This window comes from Pimephales promelas, chromosome 6 (genome assembly GCF_988280905.1).
Source record: "Pimephales promelas chromosome 6, fPimPro1.hap1.1, whole genome shotgun sequence".
Classification (NCBI taxonomy): domain Eukaryota; kingdom Metazoa; phylum Chordata; class Actinopteri; order Cypriniformes; family Leuciscidae; genus Pimephales; species Pimephales promelas.
The window spans coordinates 11,794,550-11,820,434 of NC_142774.1; the positions used below are offsets into that span (position 1 = coordinate 11,794,550).

A 25,885-nucleotide genomic window follows, 5' to 3' on the forward strand; every position below is an offset into this window, starting at 1 on the left:
TGTTCCATATCAAAAGTTCTTCATGGAGAATAATGGAGCATTTAAGTTAGAAATAGATGCCAATCAAACTCAAAACTCAATCGAAAAACTATAAATAATTTAACAACAAAATTGATCAACTATTTAATATTTAGAATATTGGAATAGCCTTCATTGTTCTGCTGTGTTACAGGGTGTTATGGATGTAATGAGTCTTTCTAGACTCAAATGGAAGTCGTCTACTATGAGACTGGTAATCCTTCACTTATTCATAATCCTATGTAAGTTTGACTTATTTTTTACACTCTCCCCCAAAACACTACAATAACACACTTTATGTCCTTGAGCAGTGAGATTTTTTTTCTCTCTTTTTAAATATTTTGGAGGGAAAAACTAATTCTGTAGAGGAGAAAGAAAGTCCTTTTAGACCAAATTTGAATTTAAGTGTGATACATTTTTATTTAATTCTTATGCCTGTTTTTTTGATAAATCAAAGTGTTAAGTGTTGTAGTTAATCTGGAAGAATATGAGATGCTTAAACAATAAAGCAATTGTTCAAACTAATAACCCAACTTCCCTATTTCTTCATCGAAAGCCCATTGTCAGACGCCCAACTCCCCCTCGCTTCCAGTCCGGGTCACCGCACCCTCGCCATGGCAGTCTTTCCCACTCTCTCAGGCGGATCTGGGCCTTCTCTTCTCCAACTCCAGCCCCTTCTCTTCCACCCAATCCCTGTTTCTCATGCCTCCATCAGGAACAGCCTCCAAACCTCTTCTCCGTGCTACATTTGGTTCTTACACCATCACACAGGTAAAACACTATTGATTATAGTTATCTTCAACTTTAAAGATAAATAATGGTGAAGTTACTTATTCTGTCCTTTCACTTCTTGTCTTCTCAAGGTGATGACTGAAGACATTCCTCCTCTGACTCCATCTCTCACTGCATCGCTCCTTTCTAAAACCATTGTCAAAGAGACTGAGGGTAAAAGAGGAGAGCGGTTTGAGGTGCGAGTGCTGTTTCATATGAGGGGTGATGTTAACAGAGGAACCTGCGTCACTCTACATGCTTTCAAACAGACCGAAGAACAGAAAGCTTCCTGCATCACCCAGGTATTGCTGGTCAATGGCACCATAGATGGGTCAGGATAAGAATTAGCAAAGAGTCAAACAAACCTCAGTGATCACTCACTTCCACCATATATATAGCATATATATATATATATATATATACATATATATATACTGTATATTTGTCTGGTCAAAATATATTTCAGATGTATATTAAAATATGTTGGAAACAGTACAGCTGTTAGGTGTCTTGATTATAGTGAATCGCACAAACAGACAAAATTCTAGAATACGTCTTTAATATAGATGGAATTATGAACTCAGGAGAATAAACATTCCACACATCAACATAAATGCTAACAACGCAGAACAAAAAAATGTGAGAACTCAAGTAAATTTAATACACTAACAAACTTAAAGGGGTGATGAACTGAGAATTCAAAATTTCCTTGAGCTTTTGACATCTAAGAGGTCATCAGATTATAAGAATATCCTGTAAATTTCAGAACTGAAAACTTTTATTGACACCAGGCTCAGCAAACGACTCATTTTTCAAAGTGGGGAACTATGACGTCAAAGAGGATAAAAGCATGCAGAAGAAGATTAACGCCTACTTCATCTTGGCCATTAGCCCCGCCCACCGATTCGCACGTTACACGCATAGCTAAATAGCATACGCCTACCTCGTGATGACAAAACGGATCGACATTGTCCGTCTGTTCGCTTCATTTCACTGAGGATTGTTTTGTAAACAAGACTGGATTTGCAGACCGATTAAGAGTAAAGAACGGGAATGGTGCAACACACGGACTCTGGGTCGAACTGAATCATTCCGGTTGCCATGTTACAACATTGGATGTTTTCAAAACAATTTACCCCATATGCAGTTGAAACTCATTATAATATGCAAAACTGTTATCCACTCACAGCAGTGGGCGTTTACTTCCAAGTCTTCAGTGTGAGACTCCCATAAAAACCGAGCGTTTTTGAGCTAGGCTCAAAACTAGGGTGGAAAATAGCCTATTACTTATTCATTTTGATGTTTTTGAATGCAAAAACCAAGCGAATGTCATAAATTGACCTCAGACAACAAAATAATAAAATTTAAAAAGCCAGTTCATGACCCCTTTAAATACCTTGAAACTTAAATAAAGTGAGGCTAACAGAAACTGAAACAGGTGCGTAACATAATCAGCAACCAGGGGAACTGTTTAATACAGATGGGCAAGCATGGCAAACTAAGCTAGGGTCTGTTTAAACGACACCATTTTCAACCAAAAAAAAAAAAAACGAAAAACGTTCATTCAAACGACGACGGCGTTTTGGGTGCCTTAAAACGGATTTCTAAAGCACAAGTTTTTGAAAGTGGTCTCCTCGTAAACTGCGTGTAAACCACAAAAACATAAATCTCTGAAGATGATGACATCATGCACATGCGTATAATCCCCTAATGGTCTGGCAGCAGACTCCAGCGTTTTTAGCCGTTTTCGCAGATCCGTGTGAATGGGGATTGTTTTGACAATGGTGTCGTCTGTACCCGGAAAACATAAAGGAAAAACTTCCTCCGTTTTGAGCATATTGTTGTTGTGTAAATATATTATAAGAACCATAGAAAATACATTTCAAAACTTCTTCAATATTATTATCATCATTAACAAGTATTCTCCAATTTCTTCTCAGCCACCTTTTGGGTTGTGTGTGGTCACTCTGACACTTCCAAACGACTGGTTTGAGCCTAATCAGTACATCAAGGCAAACCTGGACCAGATTTCCAAGCAACGTCACCTGAGCAGAAACCGTTCTCGTTCCCGAAAACGTGGGAAAAGACATCCATCCGTGCCAGGAGGACTCGGGGCCCAGTCTGATCTAATTCAGCTCTACTACTCTTCCTTTGTGTCCAGTCCTAAAGGTGGACCCCCTAGGTGTGCGGAGGAAGTATTACAGCACTCAGACAGGAAGATGTACTTCATTAGTCCTGTGGGACTTGATCAAGAGATCAACAAAACCAAGCAAAGCGCGGCATGTTTGGATAGACAGGCGGAAGAGAAATTTTGGTTGGATTCCAATGTGCTAATTGTCTACAGCAAAGGGCCTGTACGTGCTGGGCAACCAATCAGAGTGTCAGTAAACTTGAGGGCAAATTTTAGTGGGGAGTCACTGACCATTAGGTAACATTATTACATAACACACAATTACTCAAATGTCATAGTGTATTGTATATTATTGTTCAAATATATACACATATATGTATTTTTTTTTCCATCAGACTGAAAATGAAAAAAAGGTTGTTGTCTTTGGAGGTCCATCCCACCACAAACTCTGACCTTTGGATGGTAAATGTAGAGAGGACATCGGGTTCCAAACATGATGTTATTTCCATCACAAGCCAAAGCACTGGTCCTCATCCAGACAGCACTGGGTAAGATGAATAATTACTGACCCTATAGAATTAATCTGTACAAATCAAGTTTACATCAACATATTAGTGTATGGCATACACTGCTATTATAAAGTTTAGGTTCCAAATGTGAAAGTAAAGACATTTATTAAGTTACAAAAATAATGCTGATCAAGTAAATGCTTATCTTATTAAAACTTTCTGTACATTAAAGATTCCTGGAAAAAAAATAAATCATGAAAATATTAAGCAGAACAACTGTTTTCAACATTGATAATAATAAGAAATGTTTCTTGAGCAGCAAATCATCATATTACAATGATTTCTGAAGGATCATAAATGATATAAATATAATTTTTTTCTATTTTTTATTTATTTTATTTTTTACTGAATTTATTCCTGTGATGGCAAAGCTAAATTACTCCAGTCTTCAGTGTGATATGACACTGAAGACTGGAGTAATTCAGCTTTGACATCACAGGAATAAATTTAGTAAAAAAAATAAAATAAATAAATAGAAAACATTTATATTTTAAATCACAATAATATTTCACAAATCCACTGGAAATTACATTGATTCTAAAAGTCCAACTGTTAAAAGTACAATCGTAAGAAAATAACAATAAAAGTCCTTTATATAAGCATAGCTTTGCTTTTAAACCATCATCATCATTAGTCAGAAACCTGGGCCCGTATCCCTAAATAATTTTTGTGCAAAAAGTGTCTCCTAGCGGCCAATTTCTAAGAAAATTCTCAGAGTCATGACGTTTTCTTAGAATTTCCCCTAAAAGTGACATGAAAATCCCAGTTAATATAAAAGCTATTCCTCAAGATACCTAGCGCTTAAAAGGGCTCCCAAGGCGAGATCTGCTATAAGAGCAGGTGGCTTAGAAGTTCCCCTAAGCAGCTGCACAAAATTCCTTTTTTTCCCTTTTTTCACTCCATTTTCTGTGTTTGTAGGATATTTGTTAATAAGCCTTCATAAATAGACCAGCCAGCAGTCACAGACATTGATAAAAGCTCAGCCGTGTTACCCTCGTTAAGACAACACTGAGTTGTAATGTTGCAATTTCTACTTCATTAAGGACAGCCCCTTGAGATTTTCAATGGGGTCCATATGGGAGTGAAAGTACAAAATACGCCAGCTAGGATATTAATATGAGCAAATAAGACATTCATTATTTGAACAGGGTGTAATGAGCTTAAGTTTTCACAAATTTTAGATTCTAATGTTAGGCTATAACCCCTACAGCTTACTATTCATTTTCCAGATATTTTCTTGAATGTGAAATATTATTTACAATTACAGTCTGCATAAGATTAGAGCGTATAATTATGCTTATTGATTTGAGGGTACATCCTTTGCTCATTATCACCAAAAATTCATTTTCATCAAACTTGTAGGATCAACCAATCACGGCTTTTGAAATTATGACTCATACCTAGCAACTGGGTCAACCACACCTCCTCACTAAGATAGGATTTTCCATCCATTCCTTGCTCAGAGTTCACTGAACATGTTCTGAAATCACTTCTAAGCTAAAACTCCTGGCAAGGAATTTTTTAGGTTAAGTTAGGTGCTCTCTGAGAGGATTCTCAGAATCTTTAGGGATACGGGCCCTGAAAGCTAGGTAAAAATACTCTTTGATCCATCCTTTATATTTTTGCTTCGCACCTTTTCTTCTGTTACAGCACATCTGCTCTAAGCCAGATCTCCTGTCTTTCATTTGAAGCTTTACACAGAAACTTCGGCGTAGCAATGACTGTCACTGCTAGCTGGTGGGTGGAGTACTCAACACCCAAGTTTGCAGTTTCACCACACGGGGCAGTCACGAGCTTTTTCTCCTTTATAGACAGAGAAGTGATGGGCATTGCCCCAATCACAGAGGTAAGTCATAAATCTATATTGCTAATTTCAATATGCATACAATAAATGATCATAAGGATCACCACCAGATTAAGAAGTCTCAGTGTCTTTAATGCTCTAGTCTACACATTACACAGTCTACAGACACGAGTCTGTTATGTCGGATTTATTTTACAATCTCTTGATGAGCGTTTTGAATTGACCAAATTCAGATCAGAGCCATGATAGGTAGGCTAAGTTATGAAAGCGAGGCTGTGAGGGATAGACTTGCGGTGTTTTTAAAGCTCGTAGTTCACTTATAATTTTCCCAAGCCCATGTAACAGTAACAGTAAGTAATATGTGTAAAGATGGTTTGGAAAAACATGGTGTTACTGAGGTCCAGTTAAGTTGTTTTAATTTGCAGAGCAACACAATTATCAACACGGCCATCTTGACAAGTCAGCCTGTGTCACTTCCTGTCATCGTCCTTGCGGTGGGTCAAGATGGCAAAGTATCAGATGTGACCACAGCGGTGAAGTGTCATTCAGCCAATGAAGATATCGCCAAGGTATGTAAAGATTTTGTTGGACGTCTGGTCTAATGCATAAAATACATTAACTCATCTGATGGCTCTTTTCTTTGCTGGCAGGTTTCTCATGATTGCTCTGTGCTTTTTGTGGATGGGAGTGAATCAGGAAGGGGCAGCATCTGTGTGGAGCTGGAGTTTTCTTTGGGGACATTCAGTGGCTCTTTGTGCTTGGCCGTGTGGACTCCAGTAGTTCCACTGCGTGTGTCTCTCTCTGACTCTGTCCTGAGTCCCATCAGTGGCTGGAATTACTACAGTGAGAGCGGGTATGCAATATTTGTTATAAAGGTCCCATTCATTAACAATATTTAATGCATTTCCTTGTGAAAAAAAAAAACCAATAACACTTTAGCATACTTTAAAAATAGGACTTATTACGGAAATAATTTACTTTGCAAAATAAATGTAGCCTAATATTTTCAGACACTTAATTGCATGTTAGGAATTCTTCATCCAAAAATGAAAGTTCTCAAATAATTGACTCACCCTCATGTTGTTTCAAGACTTTGGTTGATCTTTAAAACATAAATTAAGATATTTTTAAGAAAACCTGAAGGTTTATGTCCCTCCATTAAAGCAATAGTTAACTTAAAAATGAAAATTATGTCATCATTTACTCACCCTCGGGTTGTTTCAAACATAGATATCCATAATGAAGCCTAGATGTATCGTCCGCGCTGCTGGCCAATGGAGGTCGACATCCGCGCCTGGTGGCCATCTTGTCACAGGCAGCTCGCTAAGGCGTAACATTGCATGTACTTTTTAAATAACCAGAACTTGCTAAATTTTCTACCGATTTTCAAACGGTTTGGTTTGTTATAAACGTCAGAGATGTAGTTATGACACTGCATACTTATGAAAAATAAGTGTATAAATAAATGATAATCCAGAATTATAGCCACGTTAATAACGTTTGTAAGAAACCAAATTGTTTGTAAATCCGTCACGATTTCAACAAGATAAGACTATCTGTGTTCGTGCTGATCATTCATCTTACATCAGGAACCACAGAGCCCACCAAAAAGCTTGCTTGTAAAAAAGATGGCCGCTGGTGATGACGATAGAGACTCCGCTGTAAGCCTTTATTATGTATATCTATGGTTTCAAACCTGTATACATTTCTTTTTTCTGTTGAACAATAAGAAATATATTTTGAAGAATGTCTGTAACCAGACAGTTGATGGACCCCAAAGACTTCCAAAAATACTATGAAAGTAAATGGGGTCCATCCACTGTTTGATAACAGACATTCTTCAAAATATCTTCTTTTGAAACTTTGAAGATCCAAAAACGTCATATAATGAATCCTTATAAATGTATCTGTTTTATCCAAGTCTTATGAAGAGATGTGCTCACTTTTTTATGATGAACAGATTTAATTTAGACTTTTATTTACATGGAAACATTAACCAACACACATACATACACTCCACTCATGGTAAACACAGATGCTCATGTGTTTACCATGTGTGACGTGTATGTATCATGCACTTGAACAAACCTCATTGTTTCTCACTCATCGCGCATGCACGTTTGAGCTTCTGTGTTTACCATACAGTTTGTGATGTGTATGCGTGTGTGTCTTCACAAGACTTTGAAGACATAGATTAAACCGCTTGATTCATTTGGATTAATTTTAGAACAGGAGGGTGAGTAAATAAATTTTCATTTTTGGGTGAGTTAATGGGAAACAGGCATTAAAATGTACTCTCTTTGTGTACACTTTTTATTTTAGCTTTTTATTTTATTAATATATTATATTATAATATTATTTGCACGTTTTTAAAGTTTATGTTAAGTAATAGTTAACTAAAGTTAACAAATGGAACCTTATTGTAATGCATTACACAATATTCTTCTGCAAACCTTTTAAATAGTGCAAGGTAATGGCACTGATTATGAGGATATTGAAATGTCTCTTTTTTTAGATGTGAACCAGTTTATCAGAGGTCCGCTATACGGATTTTGGCACAATTCACCGCCCATTCAGCCGCTCAAGGAGGCCAACCAACCTACATGCTCGGATCACCGGATTGGTTTGTGGATGTGACGGAACTTGTCCAAGACTGGCTGAGGATAGAAAACCCATATATTGCAGCTCTTGATAAACAAAGAAATCTAATAGGCTTGAAGCCTGGAATCACATCATTATATGTTGGTATCTGAATTTACTGTCAGAATGTTTGATGTTGCATTGTACAATAACGACCTAAAGGGATAGTGCACCCAAAAAAATTAAATTCTGTCATCATTTATGTCAATTCAAACCTGTATGACTGTCTAATGTGACACTCAAATGGAAAACTGTTTTTTTGGCCATACAATGAACGTAAATGGGGTCCAGTGTTGTTATGGACACCATTGACTTTTATTGTATACACTCTAAAAAATGCTGGGTTGTTTCAACCCAAATTTGGGTCAAATATGGACAAACCAAAATGTTGGGTTAAAAATGCAATTAAAAAAAAGTACAGTTAAAAGTGAAAGTTGAAGTTGGGTTAAATTTAAAAATTTGTAATTTGAAATTACATTTTTAACCCAACATTTTGGTTTGTCCATATTTGACCCAAATTTGGGTTAAAACAACCCAGCATTCTTTAAAGTGTAGTCCAAAACTTAGTCTTCAGTATCTTCTTAATGTTCTACAGGTTGGAAACAAAATGAAGTGAGTAAATGATCACAGGATTTTTATTTGTTGGTGAACCATCCCTTTATATATGGAGTGGACCTGTCTCGGTTCCTAATTTTCTCCCCTAATTGCATCTCATATCTCTGTTTTTCAAGGTGATATCAAGTCAGTGGGATGGAGTGCTTGGAAGAACTAATGTCATTGTAACCTCTGAACCTGTCACTCCTGGTGACCTCTCTGTTCAGTTGGTGGGAGGGCTTGGCCTGTCAGTTAATTCCAGCCCATCTCATCCGTCTATTGTCACAGCAACAGTGAATGCTCACAACACACTGTACAACTATGGGCAAGTGAGTATAGGGAGTATTAACATTTTAATGCTATTAATTCTACCAACTTTGTTCTCTTTCTAATTATTTCTGCTCTTTTTTTAGGAAGCATCTGTCAGTGTTTGGATCCAGTTTGATGACGACACAGCCCTGTTGGTATCTGCCTTTAGTGGGATTCCCTTCGCTCTCCGGCTCTCCTCTTTGGCTGATTCTGTGGTCGCTGTGACACCCGCTCCATCACAGCGCATCTTGGCACAAGGTGATGGCGGAGGGCCTCTTGTGAAAGCCGAGCTCCTGGTTTCCAGCTGTGAACCAGCGTCTAACCATGTTGAAAGGGAAGAAAAAGGAAGTGAACCAAAAAGATTGTCTAAAGGCTCTGGCTGGATAAGGGTGAACCTGAACGCAGACTTTTGGCCAATGGGAAGCGAGGAAAACAACTTTGAGATGCACGATGTGACTGATATGCTTGTCGACTCTAATAAGGAGCTGTATGATAACTTTGAAGATCAGCAAATTATGGGCAATTCTACAAGTGAATATGATGCTGGTAATGACATATTCAAAAGAAATGATTTGGAGCATGCGGTTTTGATCCCCAACCATGAAGAGAGCGTTGTGTATTTATCTCCTGGGGTGGAAAAAGAGAGGAAGGAGGTTAAAACTGCTGATAGACAAGTAGAGATTGGCATTGGAGCTGTCCTTTCTCTCCTTTGTCTTTCCTCTCTCCTTTTCCTGGTCAACTGCCTGCCATGTGCACTAAGAGAACAGAGGAACAGAGGAAGTCGAGAGGGAAATGTAAAAGACACCGTGGAGGAGGATGAGGAAACTGAAGAACAAGAGGAGAAAGGGGTAGAGGTAAAACAGTGTAGTGAAGTGGTATTGGGAAATGATGACAGAACGGAAAGGAAGTGACTTTCAAAATATCTTACACTGCCTATTACCTTGTACATATCCTGAATAAGTCTTTACAGTCATATAGTATTGCCATGCTATGCCATTTTAGCTGCTGAGATGTGTGGTAATGTAAATTATATATTATTACTTCGATTGTTTGTTATTATTGTTGTTTCTGTTTTTTTTCAAAGACATTAAGAAGATGCAATATATTGTGTTAATATTGCCATAATAATGCATTAGAGAAAACATGAATACACCAAACCTTTTTTTATGATCTGAATAACTTTGTCAAACTTAGGCTGCTTAAAAGGTTTTTAGATTTTTTTACTCTGCTCAAATATTAAATAAAGGTGAAAATATATATATTCATTTAATGTTCACATTCTTTTGCTGAGTCATACAGATAAATAAATGGTCAGGATCCGGTCAGATCTCCGCTCTCTCCTGGAGATCCGCAGAAGGCCCATCGATGTATAACATCTAGACAACATCAAGACTCCATCCTCCAGATGTTCAACTTACATACATACGAAGGAATGTGCAAGCAAAGCATTTACTCTGGACAAAGCTGTTACACTCTCTGGACAATAGCTGAGATAGAAATACATTTCTGACAAATGAAACAATAAATCATATTGGCATAAATGGCAATGCAGAAACTGTTGAATGCAATCAACTATATATTTCAAACTGAATGACTACTACATAACTAACCTTCAGCCTTAAGGGGTCATATTGGTACATGAACTTTTACAAGTTGAGTGTACTGAAATGTGTGTTGGCAGTGCCTGGCCCTGCTTTATAAACGAGGGTCAGTATAAAGCTGATTTTGCTAAGAAGTTGCTCCTGAAAAAAATAATCGGTACCAACTATTCGTGTTTCTGCTGCACCTCCAGAAGAAGAGAGTGTAAAGTTTTATATTAATCTTTGCAAATTGAAGTTGTTCATGGCCATTAACTGTAACATTAATCTGTCAACAAACTAACCAACATGACATCATGACTTTTGCGTAAACATACACGCCACTTTCGAGTCAAGTGGCTTGTTATCTCTATGCATTTTGAGCTATCCGCGTGTATGCGTGTATGTCTACGCCATTAACGTCCGAGTGATTCCGCGTGTCTGTACACGCCGTCAAATGTCCACACGAAACAAAGAAAAATGTAGATCTACATCTGGGGAGCGATCTTTTTTCCATGGGATGGTAAGGGAACAATCATAAATGCCATTAACCCCAATATATCGCTCATAGGACACTAACTAATATCGCTCCCTGGTGGTCTAGTGGTTAGGATTCGGCGCTCTCACCGCCGCGGCCCGGGTTCGATTCCCGGTCAGGGAACAAGTGTTTTGGCCGTCCAAAATATGTATCCGACGCAACAAGGGTGTTAAATGATATGCGCATCTGTACCTTTGATAGTGTATGATTTGAACAGATACACATAACAGAGTGTTTTCCTGTTTATACATAAGGTATATTAATGTATTGACTGTTTTGTCAAAAACAACTTTTAAATGCATTCTAACTCACACATTGCCCAAAAAAATCTTCAAAAAGTCACCAGACCTAGCCAAAATTATGTAAACCTGTCATGTTGAAGAATGAAAAATCACAACCCGTAGATTCATTTCCACTGGACAAAACCAAACAGAACATCAGCAGAGTGGCGCAGCGGAAGCGTGCTGGGCCCATAACCCAGAGGTCGATGGATCGAAACCATCCTCTGCTAAGTGTTTTCTAACTTCTTTCCTGAAAAAGCTTCGGCTTCTTTTATTTTTCAAATTTCATATCACCGTGTGGTTCTCTACAAAGTTTTTTTGTCTTCTTTCCTAAATTTTAACTTCTTTCCAGAGAGAGCCCACTATTTAATTCTGAGCTTCCGCTTCTTTTAATTTCCTATTACCGTGTGGTTCTCTGCAAAGTTTTTATCAGATAAACTATCGTCTACGTTAAATATAATCTCAGTTTTATGTTCAGGCAAGTTATATAACGTCAGATCATTTACATTTGGATAATCCAGATGTTGGAAAATACATATCTGATTTTGGAGATCAGATTGTAATGGAATAATTCTCTGGAACAAAAACAATAAATATTTGCGCCTAACGTAGGTCTCGTGCTCTACCGACTTTCCCATCTTTCCAAATTGTTTATGCCGCCCACAGAATAATAATAACAATATATTTAGATTTTTTATATCAGCTTTTTTAAAATTTATCCTGGATAAAATTCCATAAGGTCCATTTAGCAGATTAATCTTTGAATATATTTTACAATAATGCGGGCCGTTTCGTTAAACCCGATCACTTTACATTGATCGTTTCTTCTTGTAAACACGTTTGAATCCGAGTAATGAAGCTGTAGCAGGACCTGCAGCAATCCAATCATCAGATGTTACAGCCTGTGGCCGCTGAGCTTTAGAGATACCGACGATGACCAACAGGAGGCGCGCGCGACATGTTTGTGTGAAAGGCCCACATGAGTACTCTGACGTAGGCTTGAAATCTAGCCAGGTAACGGTGTCGCTGCAAACAGGAAAATTACCTCTTTTAGTCGTCTTACTTGGTGATAGTTAGAGGGACAGAAGCGTTACAATGCCGGGTGAGTTCTCTTAACAGCTCAAATCTTTGAAAGGAGCCATGTTTAATATTTCGACTTTATAAATGCGGTATGCTACTCTCTCTCTCTCTTTGTTTTGTGAAATGGTAGCCATCGCTGAATGCGTTGTGTAGCCCAATATAAGTAAATTAGCAAATTTAACATGCAGTATAAAGCAAATTAAGCCTATGTATGCACGCTTGGCAGAGTTAGTGTTAAGCGCAGTGTGCATGGAGGCCTTGTAATGTGTGTGTGTGGTGCAGTCGTGTGGCTAACACACGATCCGTCGTGTTTCTTAACTTACAACACAGTAGCATTTAAAACTATTTAACACAAATATAATCAGTTTTTGCGTCGATATAAGCAAATAAGCCATTAAACGTTATTCTTTGAGGTCAGACAACATGTTGTTTTTCACGCGGAAAGACCGCTGTTTATATGGCTCGCTCGTGGCTCGAGCTAACACGCTTAACGTTAGCTTCACACTAACGTTATAGTATACGCTCGCCAAACGTGAAGTTTGAACAATTGTTTAACTTTATTTTGCGGAGGCAGGAAAAATCTTCAGAAAAAGGGGGTTGTTTTAATTTAGACTTTGATAATGGTTTATATACTATTATATATGGTTATCCCTGGAGCCTTAATCAGGCCTCACTTACAATACATCAAATCCATGTGGAGAAAGATGGTGTCGACTGACCTCCTCTTTGTCTCATTTATGCAACACTATGATGGATAGTAACAGATAGTTACATAATGTTTAAACCATGAGAGCTATGCACTATGTCGCGTCGAACGTATTAAAAGAAATCAAACGTAATTGTGCCTTCATATTTTTGGCAAGTTTCGTGCTTGTGCGAGAAAGACTATTATCCAAACACAGAGGGACGAATCCTCCTTGTTGTGATAACAATCATTAAAATGACATTTGCGTATGCGTTTTGGTTTATATACTTACTGAATAATTAATTTAGCACGTACACCATAATGATTGAGGTTGTACTTACTCATGCTATCTGTACTAGTTGTATTCAGTGTCCCAATTAAAGTCTTGTTCATTGGCATTACTTTTGTTGTGGGTGGTGGGGTACCATATTCTTGGTTGAGTATTATTATTGAATTTAACACCCACAGAACCCGCTGATATTAACAGTCCAGAGGTAGCAAAGACGCCAGGAGGAGGCAGCGGGCAAGGGAAGGATGAGAATGTTGTGAATGGACACAAGGAGGGGGATGCCAACCCCTTTGCAGAGTACATGTGGATGGAGAACGAGGAGGAGTACAACAGACAGGTCAGTGTGAACCTGCTGCAATTACTGTATACAAATTTCCTAGTTAAAAATTGGACATGGACACCCTCTCAAGTCATATTTACCACTGTGAAGCTCTGGTATAATTTTGATACCAAGTGTCTGAGTTGGGCGTGCCATAAACTTTATACATGTTAGAGGTGAGAACGATTACTTTTGTGACTGCTATTCTTAATTAGTTTTTTCTCAACAGCTTGTTCAACTTGTTATTTAAGTGCACATTTACAAATATGAATAATCATTCGAAGGGTATTTTAAGTTTTACACACATCAAAAATAGCCTGTATTTGACTGAAATTCCATAATTGTCAGCAAACAATTTAGATAGCACAGTGAATGTTTGTGTGGTTGTCAATGAATGGGACTCTAAACATCTTTTTGGCTCGAAAGAGATAGTTCACCCCCCAATATATATATATTTTTTTTACACTTGCTCTCAAGTTGTTCTAAACTTGTATGAGTTTCTGTTGAACACAAAAGAAAACAACCAGACAGTTGATGGTAGCCATACAATAGGTAGCCAACTCATACAGGTGTGGAACAAAATGAGGATGAGTAAATAATGACAACATTTAAATTGTGGGGTGAACTATCCATTAAATAAGATTTTCCCCAAATTAGGCAAGAATTAACCTGGTGTGCTCCATGATTTTTGTTCTCTCCGAAAATAAAGTACGAATGCAGCAAGCTCGTATTAAATTAACTCTAGAGAGAAGCATTTCGTAAATGCACTATATTAACCTATTCATTATATTTACGTAACCTGTTTGTAACTTGAAGATTTAATGTATGTTAAAATAAATTTGTGACAGCTACTGTGCAAATGCTGTGCTAATGATAATATTTAAAAAAATGACTACTCCGTCCTCCATCCTATGAACCGGAAGCCGATCAAGCTCAGCCATCTTGAAGGACATCTCAATTCTCTAATTGCACCGTGAGGAGTGGAGAGACTTCCTGTGGAGTCATGAGCGAGGATACATGGGTGTATCCTATTCTGAAGTGTTTTGACTAAATGTGACGCACGTATCAATTCTCCTCCCCCTTCACATCGGTCACAATCATTTTGATTTACACTTTACCTTTGCAGTTTATATAAACCACATATTTCAACAGTGTAGTCTATCTTTATTATGAATTTATTCAATAACCTAACTTCCAACAACATAAGGGCAGATCCTTTTAGCGCTGCTGATGACACTCGAGTGGTTAAGTATTCCAGTGTATATAAAAAAGCTTCTATTCGATTCCTCTGTCCTCCTTTGTTTTCCTCGCTTCCTTCCCTCAAGGAAAGGAAACGAGGATGCACAAATAAGAAATGAGAAGCACCCACTGTTGATAAATATACGCCCCACAGCTCGATGAGAAAAAATGCAATAACAAAAGCGAAGAAATGACTAGTTGCCACGTTCTCATTTAAATGTCCTAATTAAAGTAAGGGCCAATCCTGGCTTATTTTAAGGTGTGTATGCTTCTTCACTCAGACCACTCACTGACATAATGTGCACAACATCTGTAACCTTGTGAAAATAATGCATTGCAACTTAAATTAGGTTTAAATCCATTCATTATGCTGCATTTTTTGAGAGATATATTATTTTTTTGTGGTGAAATGGAATTATTGCCAATAAAATGCGACATTTTGTTGATTTTGCGTTGTATTAAGTGATCGCAGATTTGCGAAAAACTGGAAGGACATACATGTGTGAATGTGATGGTCTAGTGCTCCTCACCATCTGAAAAAATATTAATCGATAAATAATAATCGATTCGTATCGAGCCGACGATTCGATGCGACCGCAAGAGTATCAATGAATGTTTTTTTATTTTGCCGCCGGTCTGTTTTCAGTATCAGCTCTGACTACTTGTCTTCTCCTTCACATGCGTTACTAGTGCTGCGTTCACGTGCTATGGAAAATAGGATAGTTTCCACTTGTGAGCTGGTATTTACCGGTGTGTTGCATTCAAGTGCTTTTGTTGTCGTAATGTGGTAAAAGACGGAGATCCAGACCTGCTATTTAGATAAAACTATTTTAGATTGCTTAAGTCATCTGCAACAGCAAAAAATGATTTATCAAAACTCAAAAGGTAAATAATATGCTGTATATTTTCTAGATCATGAATAGTAATTAATTTAAATAATAGTAAATAATTTTTTATTTTAAAAAATAAAAAACTCCCGGTGCTCTCAGCCATTTTGAAATGGTCAAAGGTCTTCTCATCTCGGCAACTCGTCCATCAAAATATTCTATGAGTTGCCCAGTGGTAAATACCACATGAGGGGGTGTTCATGTGAATTTTCCACGTCGGCTTTTGGTATTTACCATAATTACCATAGCACATGAACGCAGCATCAGTTCAAAGTACTCTGGGTTCGGGCCGAATACCTAAAGCCCGGAACACACCAAGCCGACGGTCGGCCGTCTGGCAGATATTGTGCGTCGGCCAACTAAGTTTCCTAGGTGTGATGCACACGGTTCCGTGCCATTGGCTGAAAATAGTCCTCGTCGGCTTTGTTTTGCCCAATTCGACATGTTGAATCGGCGTTGGGCCGTTGGGGAAAGAGAGAACTCTGATTGGCTGTTCAGCTTAGTGAAAGAGTCAGTGCACAAGAATAAAAGCAAAACATCAAGCAAAGAAGTCAAAACGGTGACGATAGAAGGCTGTTCTTATGTTACATCTTACCTGAGTGTTCCTTGGTGAATATTTCAATATTAACATGAGCAGAGTGGAATAAAGAAAGCGTTTAGCAGGATTGATATTCAAAACGGTAAGCACGCGCTGCTTTGTTTACGTTATGTGTAACGTTTTCTGCAGCCGGGAGTGTCGGTTTTCCTTTTTGAATGACGAATATAGACTATCTGCAGAAATAGACAGTTGGCTCGTTAAACGCAGGGGCAGAACGCACATTTTAGCTGACAGTCGGCTGCAGTTCTCTCGGTGAGTTTAAGTGCAGCTTTTTACCTCGACGAGAGGCGATAACACAGTTGGCTTTCATCAGCGCTAGTTGGTTGGCGTCGGCTTGGTGTGTTCCGGGCTTAACCCGGAGCCCTTTTTGCCGTGGACAGCCCGCCAAATACGCATTTATTCTATCTGAGTTGTTTGTAAATGCGAACTTGTGAAATGCTGTTTCTGTATTCTCAATAAAAGGCAATCATTTGTTGTTGATTATTTTAAACTTAATAAATATCTAAAAATATATAGTATAGAAACGAATTGTATCATGGGAAATTCTGAAGTATCAAAAATAATCGATTCGTTGGCTTAAGAAATCGGTATCGAATCATCAAGGCTCTGATTTACACCCCTACTGTCTGACTGACATTACTTGCTATAATAGTCTGATTTGTATTCACTTTTGCATTTCAATTTGTTTTTACACCCATTTGCATTGGGTTTGTGTTCATCTAACTGTACAGCAAGTTAGAATTACCGTAATGACTCTTGAAAGGTGCACCTTACAATTTCATGCACACATTTTGATGGGTCTGACGTCTTACTGCAGGTGGAAGAGGAACTTTTGGAGCAGGAGTTTCTTGAACGTTGTTTCCAGGAGATGTTGGAGGAGGAGGATCAGGATTGGTTCATTCCTGCCAGAGACCTTCCCCCTGGTGTAGGGCAGATCCAACAGCAGCTTAGCGGGTTGTCGGTCAGTGACGGAAACGCCGAAGACATCGCAGTAAGTGTCATCCTTCTTGAAAAGAAACCGCTTTGTAGAACTAAAACTTTTGTAGTTTTTGTACTCATGTTTACTTCATCTCTGTTCTTTCACAGCGCAAAAGCAGCTTGAACCCAGAGGCCAAGGAGTTTGTTCCTGGAGTGAAATACTAGAGACCCTCTAGTTAGGGGCTCCTTTATAGAGACTTTATGTGACCGCTGGTGGCCAGGGGTCACCCTCACACATACTTCAATCTTCCTGGGGTTGTGTGGGCCTTGATGGGGTGGGGCTTGTGGGTGGGTGGGGGGGGGGGTGGGGGTGCTGGATGCTCTTCTATAAGCTTTTTATTTCCGTCTGTCTCCATGTATAACGTGGGCGGGTTGCTCCGTGTAATGTTCCTATTGGACCGCAGCAGATTGTGACTAGTTCTCTTGGAAGATCTTTGTATTAATCTCAGAGGAACAGTTGTGTGAGTTCCACTATCGTGATAGTGACTAGCAGTTTGTCCCCTTGTCATTGCCATTTTCTTTTTTTTTTCTTTTTTTCCTGTCTTCTCTTTTATTTTCTTTAAAAGGAAGTTTGGCGGGGAGGTGTGTCATACGAGTGGGAGGGGAAAGGGCTGGGACAAAGGAAACCTACAGTACAAGGACTGTTGACAGGTGGACCATTCTTTGATGGACAGAACTGGTGGCAGCTGACAACTTTTGAGGGATTTTCACAGAAACATTTTCCTGTTTCTTTTTTCCTTCCTCCGTTGAAGTTCTGTCACAGTGTGCAACATGCATTAACAAAAATGGAAAAAAATCAAATAAAACAAGCAGGTTGATGATGTTGGAAGATGTTTTGTGTTTGTGCTTTCTATGTAATGTAAAGTAAACCTCAGTCGTGACAGATCTCATCCCAAAGTTTTACTTCATTAAATGCTGTAGCGTCATTCCATAGCACCATTGTTTTGTTTTGACTAACATGCTGTCAAAAATACCAGAGGACCATATTACAATTTTGACTTTAACAAAAGCCTTTTTAGGCTTTTTATGTTATTTTTAATGGTTTCAGGGTAGATAAGCAGTATTAGACTAGTGAGATGTTACAGTGTTTCATTCAAACCGGGTTGAACATTTGTGATATAGGGGATTATCACGCTTCCGGGTTTCGTGGGCGGGATTTGTCAACTGTGTGCATGTCCACTTCCGACGCAGTTCAACAATGGCTGAGACGAAGGCTATTTATGTCACTGCTCTGTTCCACTTTGTAAATCTAACCAACAACGCCAACCCTACTTAAGTTTTCATGGATTCCCGACTGAATTGAGTATAAGGAAGAAGAAATTAAAACGTTAAAATAAAACAAGGTAGCACGTTTATTTGCAGCCGGCACTTTAGTGAATCAGACTAATTTACCAGGGATGACGTATATATAAACTTAGTGTAGTCTGTCATCAGTTCGCCAGTGAGATCGGTAATTCAACGGAAGTGGCAGTGCACAAAGATCATTGAATCCGGAAGTACTACGTATCAGTGTGATAATCCCATATTGAGAGTCTTTGGCCTGCAAATTGTTACGGAATGCTTCAGTTGGTGAGCTAAATAATTATTGCAATGTAATCTGAACTAAATCATAAAAAGGCTTGCTGCTACAAAATGTATTCCTTAATTTTTTAGGATTTTTAATCAGTTTATTTTTTTTTAAATTGACCCATGTGATGCAGTATATTGTAAATTGTTTCTCGTTTCTGGCAGGGTTCTTGTTGACTATTGAAATGAGGGATATTCCCAGTATCTGTAGTCTTATTTTATGCCATCGACTGGCTAGCCTAAACACTAGTCCAAAGGCACTCGGAAGGCACCTTTTCAGTGTATAACTCATTTACATTTCAGTATGTATTTGCTTAGAGCAAGTATTTGGTTTACCCATGGATAACTGCAGACAGATAGGTCAGGTGTTGTGTAATCAAACTGTCATAGCGAAACTGCTCCACCTTTTGAAACAAGGGTTTTGTAATATTGTGGGCTTAATAGCAAAGAATATTTCATATTAACATTCCAGATTTTTTGGGTTTCAAGGATTTTTTTTTTTGAGTGCTTGACCAGTTTCTCGCTTCCCTGATTTCTTTTTCTTTTTCTTTTTTTTTTTTTTTAAGATATTTATAGTCTGTTGACATAGAACAATTTTTTATTTGAGGTCAATTACCATGCTTTTTTTCCTTTTTAATCAAGGTACCTTTTTTCCTGTAGGTACTATTCTGAGACTTTCCACGTTATTTATATATCCAAGCAGCTGTTACCACAAAAGTGTCTTGTATGTCCTGCTTTAGAGATTTTGCCTAGGTTCCCCTTACAGTACAAGTTTGAAGGTCTGTAAAAGTATGGTGTAAAACCAGATGTTCGGAGCAGCCCAGAAGAAGAGCCTGGACACTGCTGTAGGTAATTCCAGTTGTTGGTGCAACAATTGAATGATGTCAGGGTTGATGATGGTGTTTACATACTTGATCCTTCATGAAGTAATAGTGTGAAAGATGTGTTTGTGAATTGCTCACTCATGTTGTGTGTCTGAGTCTATGTTTGTGTGCAAGTCTGAGCTCTCATGTTGGCTTTGGACACTAAAGCATGGTTCAACTTGTGTAGTTTTTAAATGTGCTCTATGAATGTTTTAGTTTTGTTGTGATTGTACCCTACTAAAATTGTTTGTGCACAGTGGCTTTGTACTTTAAATTTTATGCATATTCCATATGGCTTATGATTTCAAATAGTGAAACCTAGCTTTAATGTTTGTTTATATTTGATGCCCAATTGTAGAAAGTGCTGGTGGAGTACAGTAAAGGTTCATGTCAAGAGTTCAGCATAGTCCAACATATTCCTCGATTTATGTCTGAATAATACATTTGAATGTTTTTCTTATTTCTTATTTCAAAATTTACATCTAAGGTTCGGTCTAATAAATGTATAAATAAATCAAAAACCTGGATAACCATGGCACACATCCTAGTTAAGCCTGTATTATCTTGATATACACTTTTATAAGGCCTTTCAACTCAATTGTGTGCCATGGTCATCATTGATTAGACCGAACGGAGATGCTGATGTTGAGGAAATAAGAAAATCATATTCAAATGTATAATTCATATATTCTGATCAAGTGAATATTGCTGTTAATCAAACGGTGGTTGTCCTTTTTTTGTTTAAGAGGAGGAGTCTAAATTCGCACTTACTCTACCTCATGTAATCCCTCCACCATCGGGATGGTAATGTTTTAACAGTTTAGAGAGGTCACACATTGTGCTGTAAAAGGATCAACTTTTTTTTAAAGCAATTTTTGAGCTGTCAGAGATTAAGAAAATAGACATGGAGACACGCGGGAAACAAGGTGAAGTTTACCTACAACATCAGAAACATGGTGAGGTAAGACATCATCGTAACATTGTAGCCTTATTTATTTTGTGCCATCAACGTTTGTCTTTGTTTGTCAACCTCTAGTCTAAAACTACAAAATGTTCTGAGCTTATCTTAATAAAATGGTTCTGAAACTGTTTACCATGCACTCTTAATTAATAGGCTATTCATGTTTGTAAAAACGTAACTATATAAAGCAGGGGTAATAATCCTGATGGTATTTGCTCGAGGTTCTTTTTTATTTTATTTTTTGCTCGCATATGTTTTACCATGAACTGGTGTAAAGTTATGTTCTGGTATGAGACGGAACTGCCTCTACAAGTTGAAACTTGGTGCGCACATCTCGGTCTTGATTTTCATATTACGGTACATTCCATTGACAGAAAAACACGCCTTTACACTTCACGTTGTAGCCTACTGCATTCAGGCCCTACCTAACACACACAATACATGTGAGGTAAATGAGGGATTGGCTGAGTGAGTAATCAACATCCGTTCCTCCAACATAGGGTGCTTTTTAAGCACTTTTTGCAATGAGCCCAGAGGTGTGCTCATTACCTGATGTACAAGTTCCTCCTGAAAAACATACATCAGATCTGACTGGAACTTGTCAAACGTGATAAATGCAACTTTCATTTTGTATATTGCATAAAAAATGCATTAGGGATATTATAAATAAATATTATAAATTATAAATATTTATAATATCATTATAATTTATAATATTATAAATATATAGGCTAAGAAATAATATTTGAAATAATTATTTTTTTTTTTTACAGAAGTGGAAGAGATATTGGTTGGCCCTTCATCCGGCTAGTCGGCATGGCATTGCACGGCTAGAATTATCAGAAGCCGTTCACGAACGGTCAACTGTGGTCAGACGACACCCGGAGAGGAAAGTTGTACGTCTGGCTGACTGTGTGAGTGTCGTCAAGCTGCCTCCACATGCAGAGGCTTGTCCAGGGGAAAACATGTCTGCCTTCTGTTTGGAAACTGAAGACAAGAGGCTGGTGTTTGCAGCAGAGAGAGACAGCTGTGTAGAATGGGTGGACTTAATATGTAACAATGCCTTTCAGGTGAGTGTGTTCTGTATTTTTAAAGCATATAGATTCTGTTTTAAAGAAATACATTTATACACCAAAGATGCATAAAACTGATTATAAAAAGCGACTATAAAATGACATTTATAATGGTAAAAAAAAAAGATTGTATTTCTTTTTCATATAAAAAGTTGTTCTTTTGATTTGAATTTTTAATCCTGAAAAAAAAACAATGCTGCTTTCAACTTTAAGATGAAAATTCATCTTTGCCATCCCAGAAATAAATGACATTTCTTTTCAATTGTAATAACATTTAACAATCTTATTTTTTAATGTTTTTACTGTATTTTTAATTAATTATGTATTTTAATTAATGAAGGCACGATGAGCTTAACCTTCAAATGGTCTTCGTTTCCTGTTTATACTTCTGTGGTTCGGGGTCTATACGACCCCAACAATTGATTGAGTAATTGTACACCATTAGCTTTCATATGAAATATTTTATTTAATTTTTTTATGATACATTGCATTTATGCTCTAGTACTAGGCCTTCATTTCTGTGTTTATGCCGGATGTTTTTTGACACATGAAGAAAATATATTTAGTTTTTTTTTCCACATTTCCCATTCATTTCAATGTGGGGTCATATGGACCCCGAAGACCAAAAGTGTAAACTTTTTTTTTACATACCTTCAGAACAGTTTTTGTGTGTGTGTGTATAGATAGATAATGTATGGAAAGTCACAAAATCTTATTCCAATGAGATGAAGGGAACCTTTTTTTATTAAGTAAAATTCGATTGGGGTCGTATAGACCCCATGACCCGATTGAGGGCTACGAGGCTTCTTTCAAAAATATAAAAATATTACCAACCTTAAACACTTTGAACAGTAGGTGTATGTATTCACATTTTTTCTTTCATAGAAACACACTAAAAGTGCTCCACAACCAGTACCACTTATGGAGGACAATCAGATCTACATGTCCAGAGAACAACGTGAGTACACACAAATGTATCTGAACAATTGGCTGTCGTGTTCCTGAATTCGGACCTTCATGCAGACCTGGTTTAAAACATAAATAGATTATATAATCTCTAAACTATTAATAATTCATTCTTTATTTTACCAGGTTGAAAATGAATCACAATTTAAGATTAATTCTGATCATCTAATCTCAATATCTCTTTCATTTTAGTGAGTGAGTTCAAAGTAGTTGTGCTGCAGAGTGAGTCTTCAGTTCGTTGTGGCCTGAAAGGACAGTACTGGCTGGAAGCTGGTGAAGACATACTTGTTCTACAAGATCTGGAGACCAGGAAGACTGTAATGGAGTGGCCATACAGGCTGCTGCGCCGCTATGGTCGAGATAAGGTCAATGAAATTTCATTTTTTGTACAAGTAGTGCATACAAATAGGCTATTTTCAACATTCTGTCTATTCCCCTCCAGATGGTGTTTTCAATAGAAGCAGGCAGGCGCTGTGAATCAGGCCCTGGCACCTTTAACTTTGAGACCAGGCAGAGTGAAGAGATCCTCCGCGTTATCGAGTCAGTTATTCGGCAACAGAAGAGTCTTGCCGTTACTGAAGACAAGCACTCGCCACATTCTCCACGTTCTCGCTCTCCTCGCTCACCCCTGCCAAAACGCCCTGAAAGTGTTCCTTTGCTTGATACAGAGGGTAACAACAGCCCTGAGCTTTCGGACTCAAAACTGCCCTTGTACCCTGATCCAGCAAATGCTCTTGGCCCAAACATCTCAAATCCTGTACTTCCAAAACCCGTGAGTCCTATTGGGTTAACCGAAGCTATATATACAAACCCAGCAGATTGCTTAAGCTCCTCAAAAAGCCCACTCTCAAATCCTAGTGGCGGTATTAGCTTAATTGAGCCTGTGTATTCAAATCCTGTAATTTTATTTGGCAGACATGAATCACAGACAGCAGATCTCATCAAATCGCATCATGCTGTAAATAAAGAGCCTCTCCCATCTCCTGATAGGGATGATTCAGAACCAGTGTATTCTGATCCTGCTGATGTTATCCGCCCAAAACCCAACAATTGTGTCCATGCCAACCCTACTGACACGATGGACTGTCAAGCCCTCAAGACCACGTTGAACAACGACAAGCAGCAAGAACCTGTGTACTCTGAGGTTTATGACCATGTTGCACTAATCTTAAGTAAAAAACTTGACCAGAAGATTGAGGAGCCCATTTATAGCGTACCCGATGTTATACAGGCAACCCAAAACAATAACTCTCAACAAAACAAAATGACTGATGAGAACCAACCCATCTACAGCAAAGTTAACAAACCACCCAAAACTCCTCAGGCTCTCGAAGAAAAGAAGCTAGTCCAAACACGAGAGGTTGTCTCTGAGGACCTTGGAATGATTTAACTAAATCTGTAATATAATTTCTTTTCACAAACATGTAGCTTTTTAATTGTAATATTTAACAATTAATTTCCCCCCAAGCCCACCCCACTTATATTATAATATATTAATCCATTCTACCGGACGTGGTGGAAAAAATGACTGAAAATAAATGTTGTAATTGTTTAAAAATGAAAGTTGTTTTGATTTGTGTGTGTGTGTGTGTGTGTATTTTATATATATATATATATATATATATATTAGCTTCATATGAGCAAGCACATGACTAAAATCTCAGCAGACCAGACCACAAGTGAAATAATTCAGGGATCCAGTTACAAAACAGGTTTGGAATTATTTTGACAGTTAATAAAAGATTACTGAGACACTATTAGTTTTAGAGATAACCGTCCCCTTTAACCCCCTTTATGTGATGTTGAGGGTCAGTTTGACACTTTTTGGAAATACCGGTAACCAGGGGCGGCTCGCCCATAGAGGGCGCTGGGGCGCCGCCCTCCCTCCGACCTGTCTGTCTGTTTTTTTTAATATATATTATAATTTATAATTTTGAAAAATAATCTGTGTTAATTATATGATAATAATGGTTTTACTTTGAAAAGTGTTATGAACTCACCAGAATGATATTTGCATTCACTTTCGTTACTTTTATCATGTTGGTGTAATAGTATAGCCAATAGGCTGTCTTCTCAGGGCGCCAGTTTGCTCAGCCCCACAGTGCTGGAATTTAAGCCAATGGTTCCCCGGTTGCTATGCAAAAAAGTTTATATTTCGCCAATCAGCGCCGACAAATTTTATGGTTTGGGGGCGCTGAAAATATCGCCCACAGTATCAGATTAGGGGAGTGCACCGTGCACGCGCACCACGGGACATTTTTTTTACCTCAGATGAGAGCAGAATTGCAGCGCCAGTGACGTCGAGTGGAAATAATGTAAAGTTAGTCGTGGGAATTGATCTGTCTGTCTCTGTCACTCACTCACTCACTCACTCACTCACACACACATAAACACTGTTTCACACACATTTGATATTAAAATAGTTATAGGAATATTAATACCTGTGTGTTTGCTTTGTTTTTGATGTTTTTAAGTTCTGAGCTAGATTACTGTGTTTCATACTAGTTAAAATCAACTTTCTTCTCATACTTGGGTGTTACAATCAAGAACGTTGTCCCACCCTCTTTTTCAGAGCCTGTTCTCTCTCTCTTTCTCTAGTATCAACACATTGTTATCCATTATCCAATTGTCAATTTGTCAAAAATATGTAGTCTACAGCTGGGGATTGATTAAACTAGATTGTTGTATTACCTATTATTTTTTGTATTACCTATATTATAATTTATCAATATTATGCGTTTGCACTTTTTCTGTCAGCACACAGAGCATAATAAACATGCAACTTGTTCATTATCATTAACTGTCAAACAAATTATTATTATTGTATTATTTGACCATTGGTATTGACTGGTTTAAGTTATTTTATTGGTATAGGTAAGGGCATGGCCTAAGGCCTAAAATGCACCAGAATGCAGGAAATCACATCTACTAAATTCAAAATTATCTGGGGGGGAACCCCCAGACCCCCCTCTTATTCAGCCCCCCCTACAATAATTTTCACCAGCCGCCACTGCCGGTAACCTATAATTTTTTTAACACTTTGTGATTTTTTCCTCATTTGCATGCAGAATGAGGATACACTGATGTGTTTTGAAGTGTAGGTTACACACAATTTATATTATGATTCTGATGTTTGCTTGTCAATTTCA

General features: G+C 37.9%; 3 protein-coding genes and 1 non-coding gene across 5 annotated transcripts; all 4 read left to right on the forward strand.

Annotated features, from left to right (window-relative positions):
- Positions 1–178: 178 nt before the first annotated feature.
- tmem132a (transmembrane protein 132A) lies at positions 179–10,077 on the forward strand. The gene is made up of 11 exons (XM_039690181.2): positions 179–260; positions 575–789; positions 882–1,091; positions 2,730–3,217; positions 3,316–3,468; positions 5,140–5,335; positions 5,719–5,862; positions 5,944–6,146; positions 7,809–8,034; positions 8,665–8,856; positions 8,941–10,077. The coding sequence occupies exons 1-11, from the start codon at positions 179–181 to the stop codon at positions 9,745–9,747; spliced, it is 2,916 nt and encodes a 971-aa protein (XP_039546115.2). The 3' UTR covers positions 9,748–10,077.
- Positions 10,078–11,002: 925 nt separating this feature from the next.
- trnae-cuc (transfer RNA glutamic acid (anticodon CUC)) lies at positions 11,003–11,074 on the forward strand. The gene has a single exon. It is a non-coding gene; the product is annotated as a tRNA-Glu (tRNA).
- A 1,117-nt stretch (positions 11,075–12,191) lies between these two features.
- Positions 12,192–18,136, forward strand: paip2b (poly(A) binding protein interacting protein 2B). The gene is made up of 4 exons (XM_039690203.2): positions 12,192–12,334; positions 13,466–13,623; positions 17,147–17,320; positions 17,416–18,136. Exons 1-4 carry the CDS (start codon positions 12,328–12,330, stop codon positions 17,470–17,472), a joined length of 396 nt encoding a protein of 131 aa, XP_039546137.1. The 5' UTR covers positions 12,192–12,327; the 3' UTR covers positions 17,473–18,136.
- A 2,349-nt stretch (positions 18,137–20,485) lies between these two features.
- On the forward strand, positions 20,486–24,299 carry dok1a (docking protein 1a). 2 transcript variants are annotated; one of them, XM_039690237.2, is made up of 5 exons: positions 20,486–20,697; positions 21,471–21,767; positions 22,656–22,728; positions 22,929–23,101; positions 23,179–24,299. In XM_039690237.2, exons 1-5 carry the CDS (start codon positions 20,641–20,643, stop codon positions 24,124–24,126), a joined length of 1,548 nt encoding a protein of 515 aa, XP_039546171.2. In that variant the 5' UTR covers positions 20,486–20,640; the 3' UTR covers positions 24,127–24,299. The 2 variants fall into 2 exon arrangements, with proteins under 2 accessions (XP_039546171.2, XP_039546180.2); XM_039690246.2 differs by having other exon boundaries at positions 20,489–20,692.
- The last annotated feature ends 1,586 nt before the right edge of the window (positions 24,300–25,885 follow it).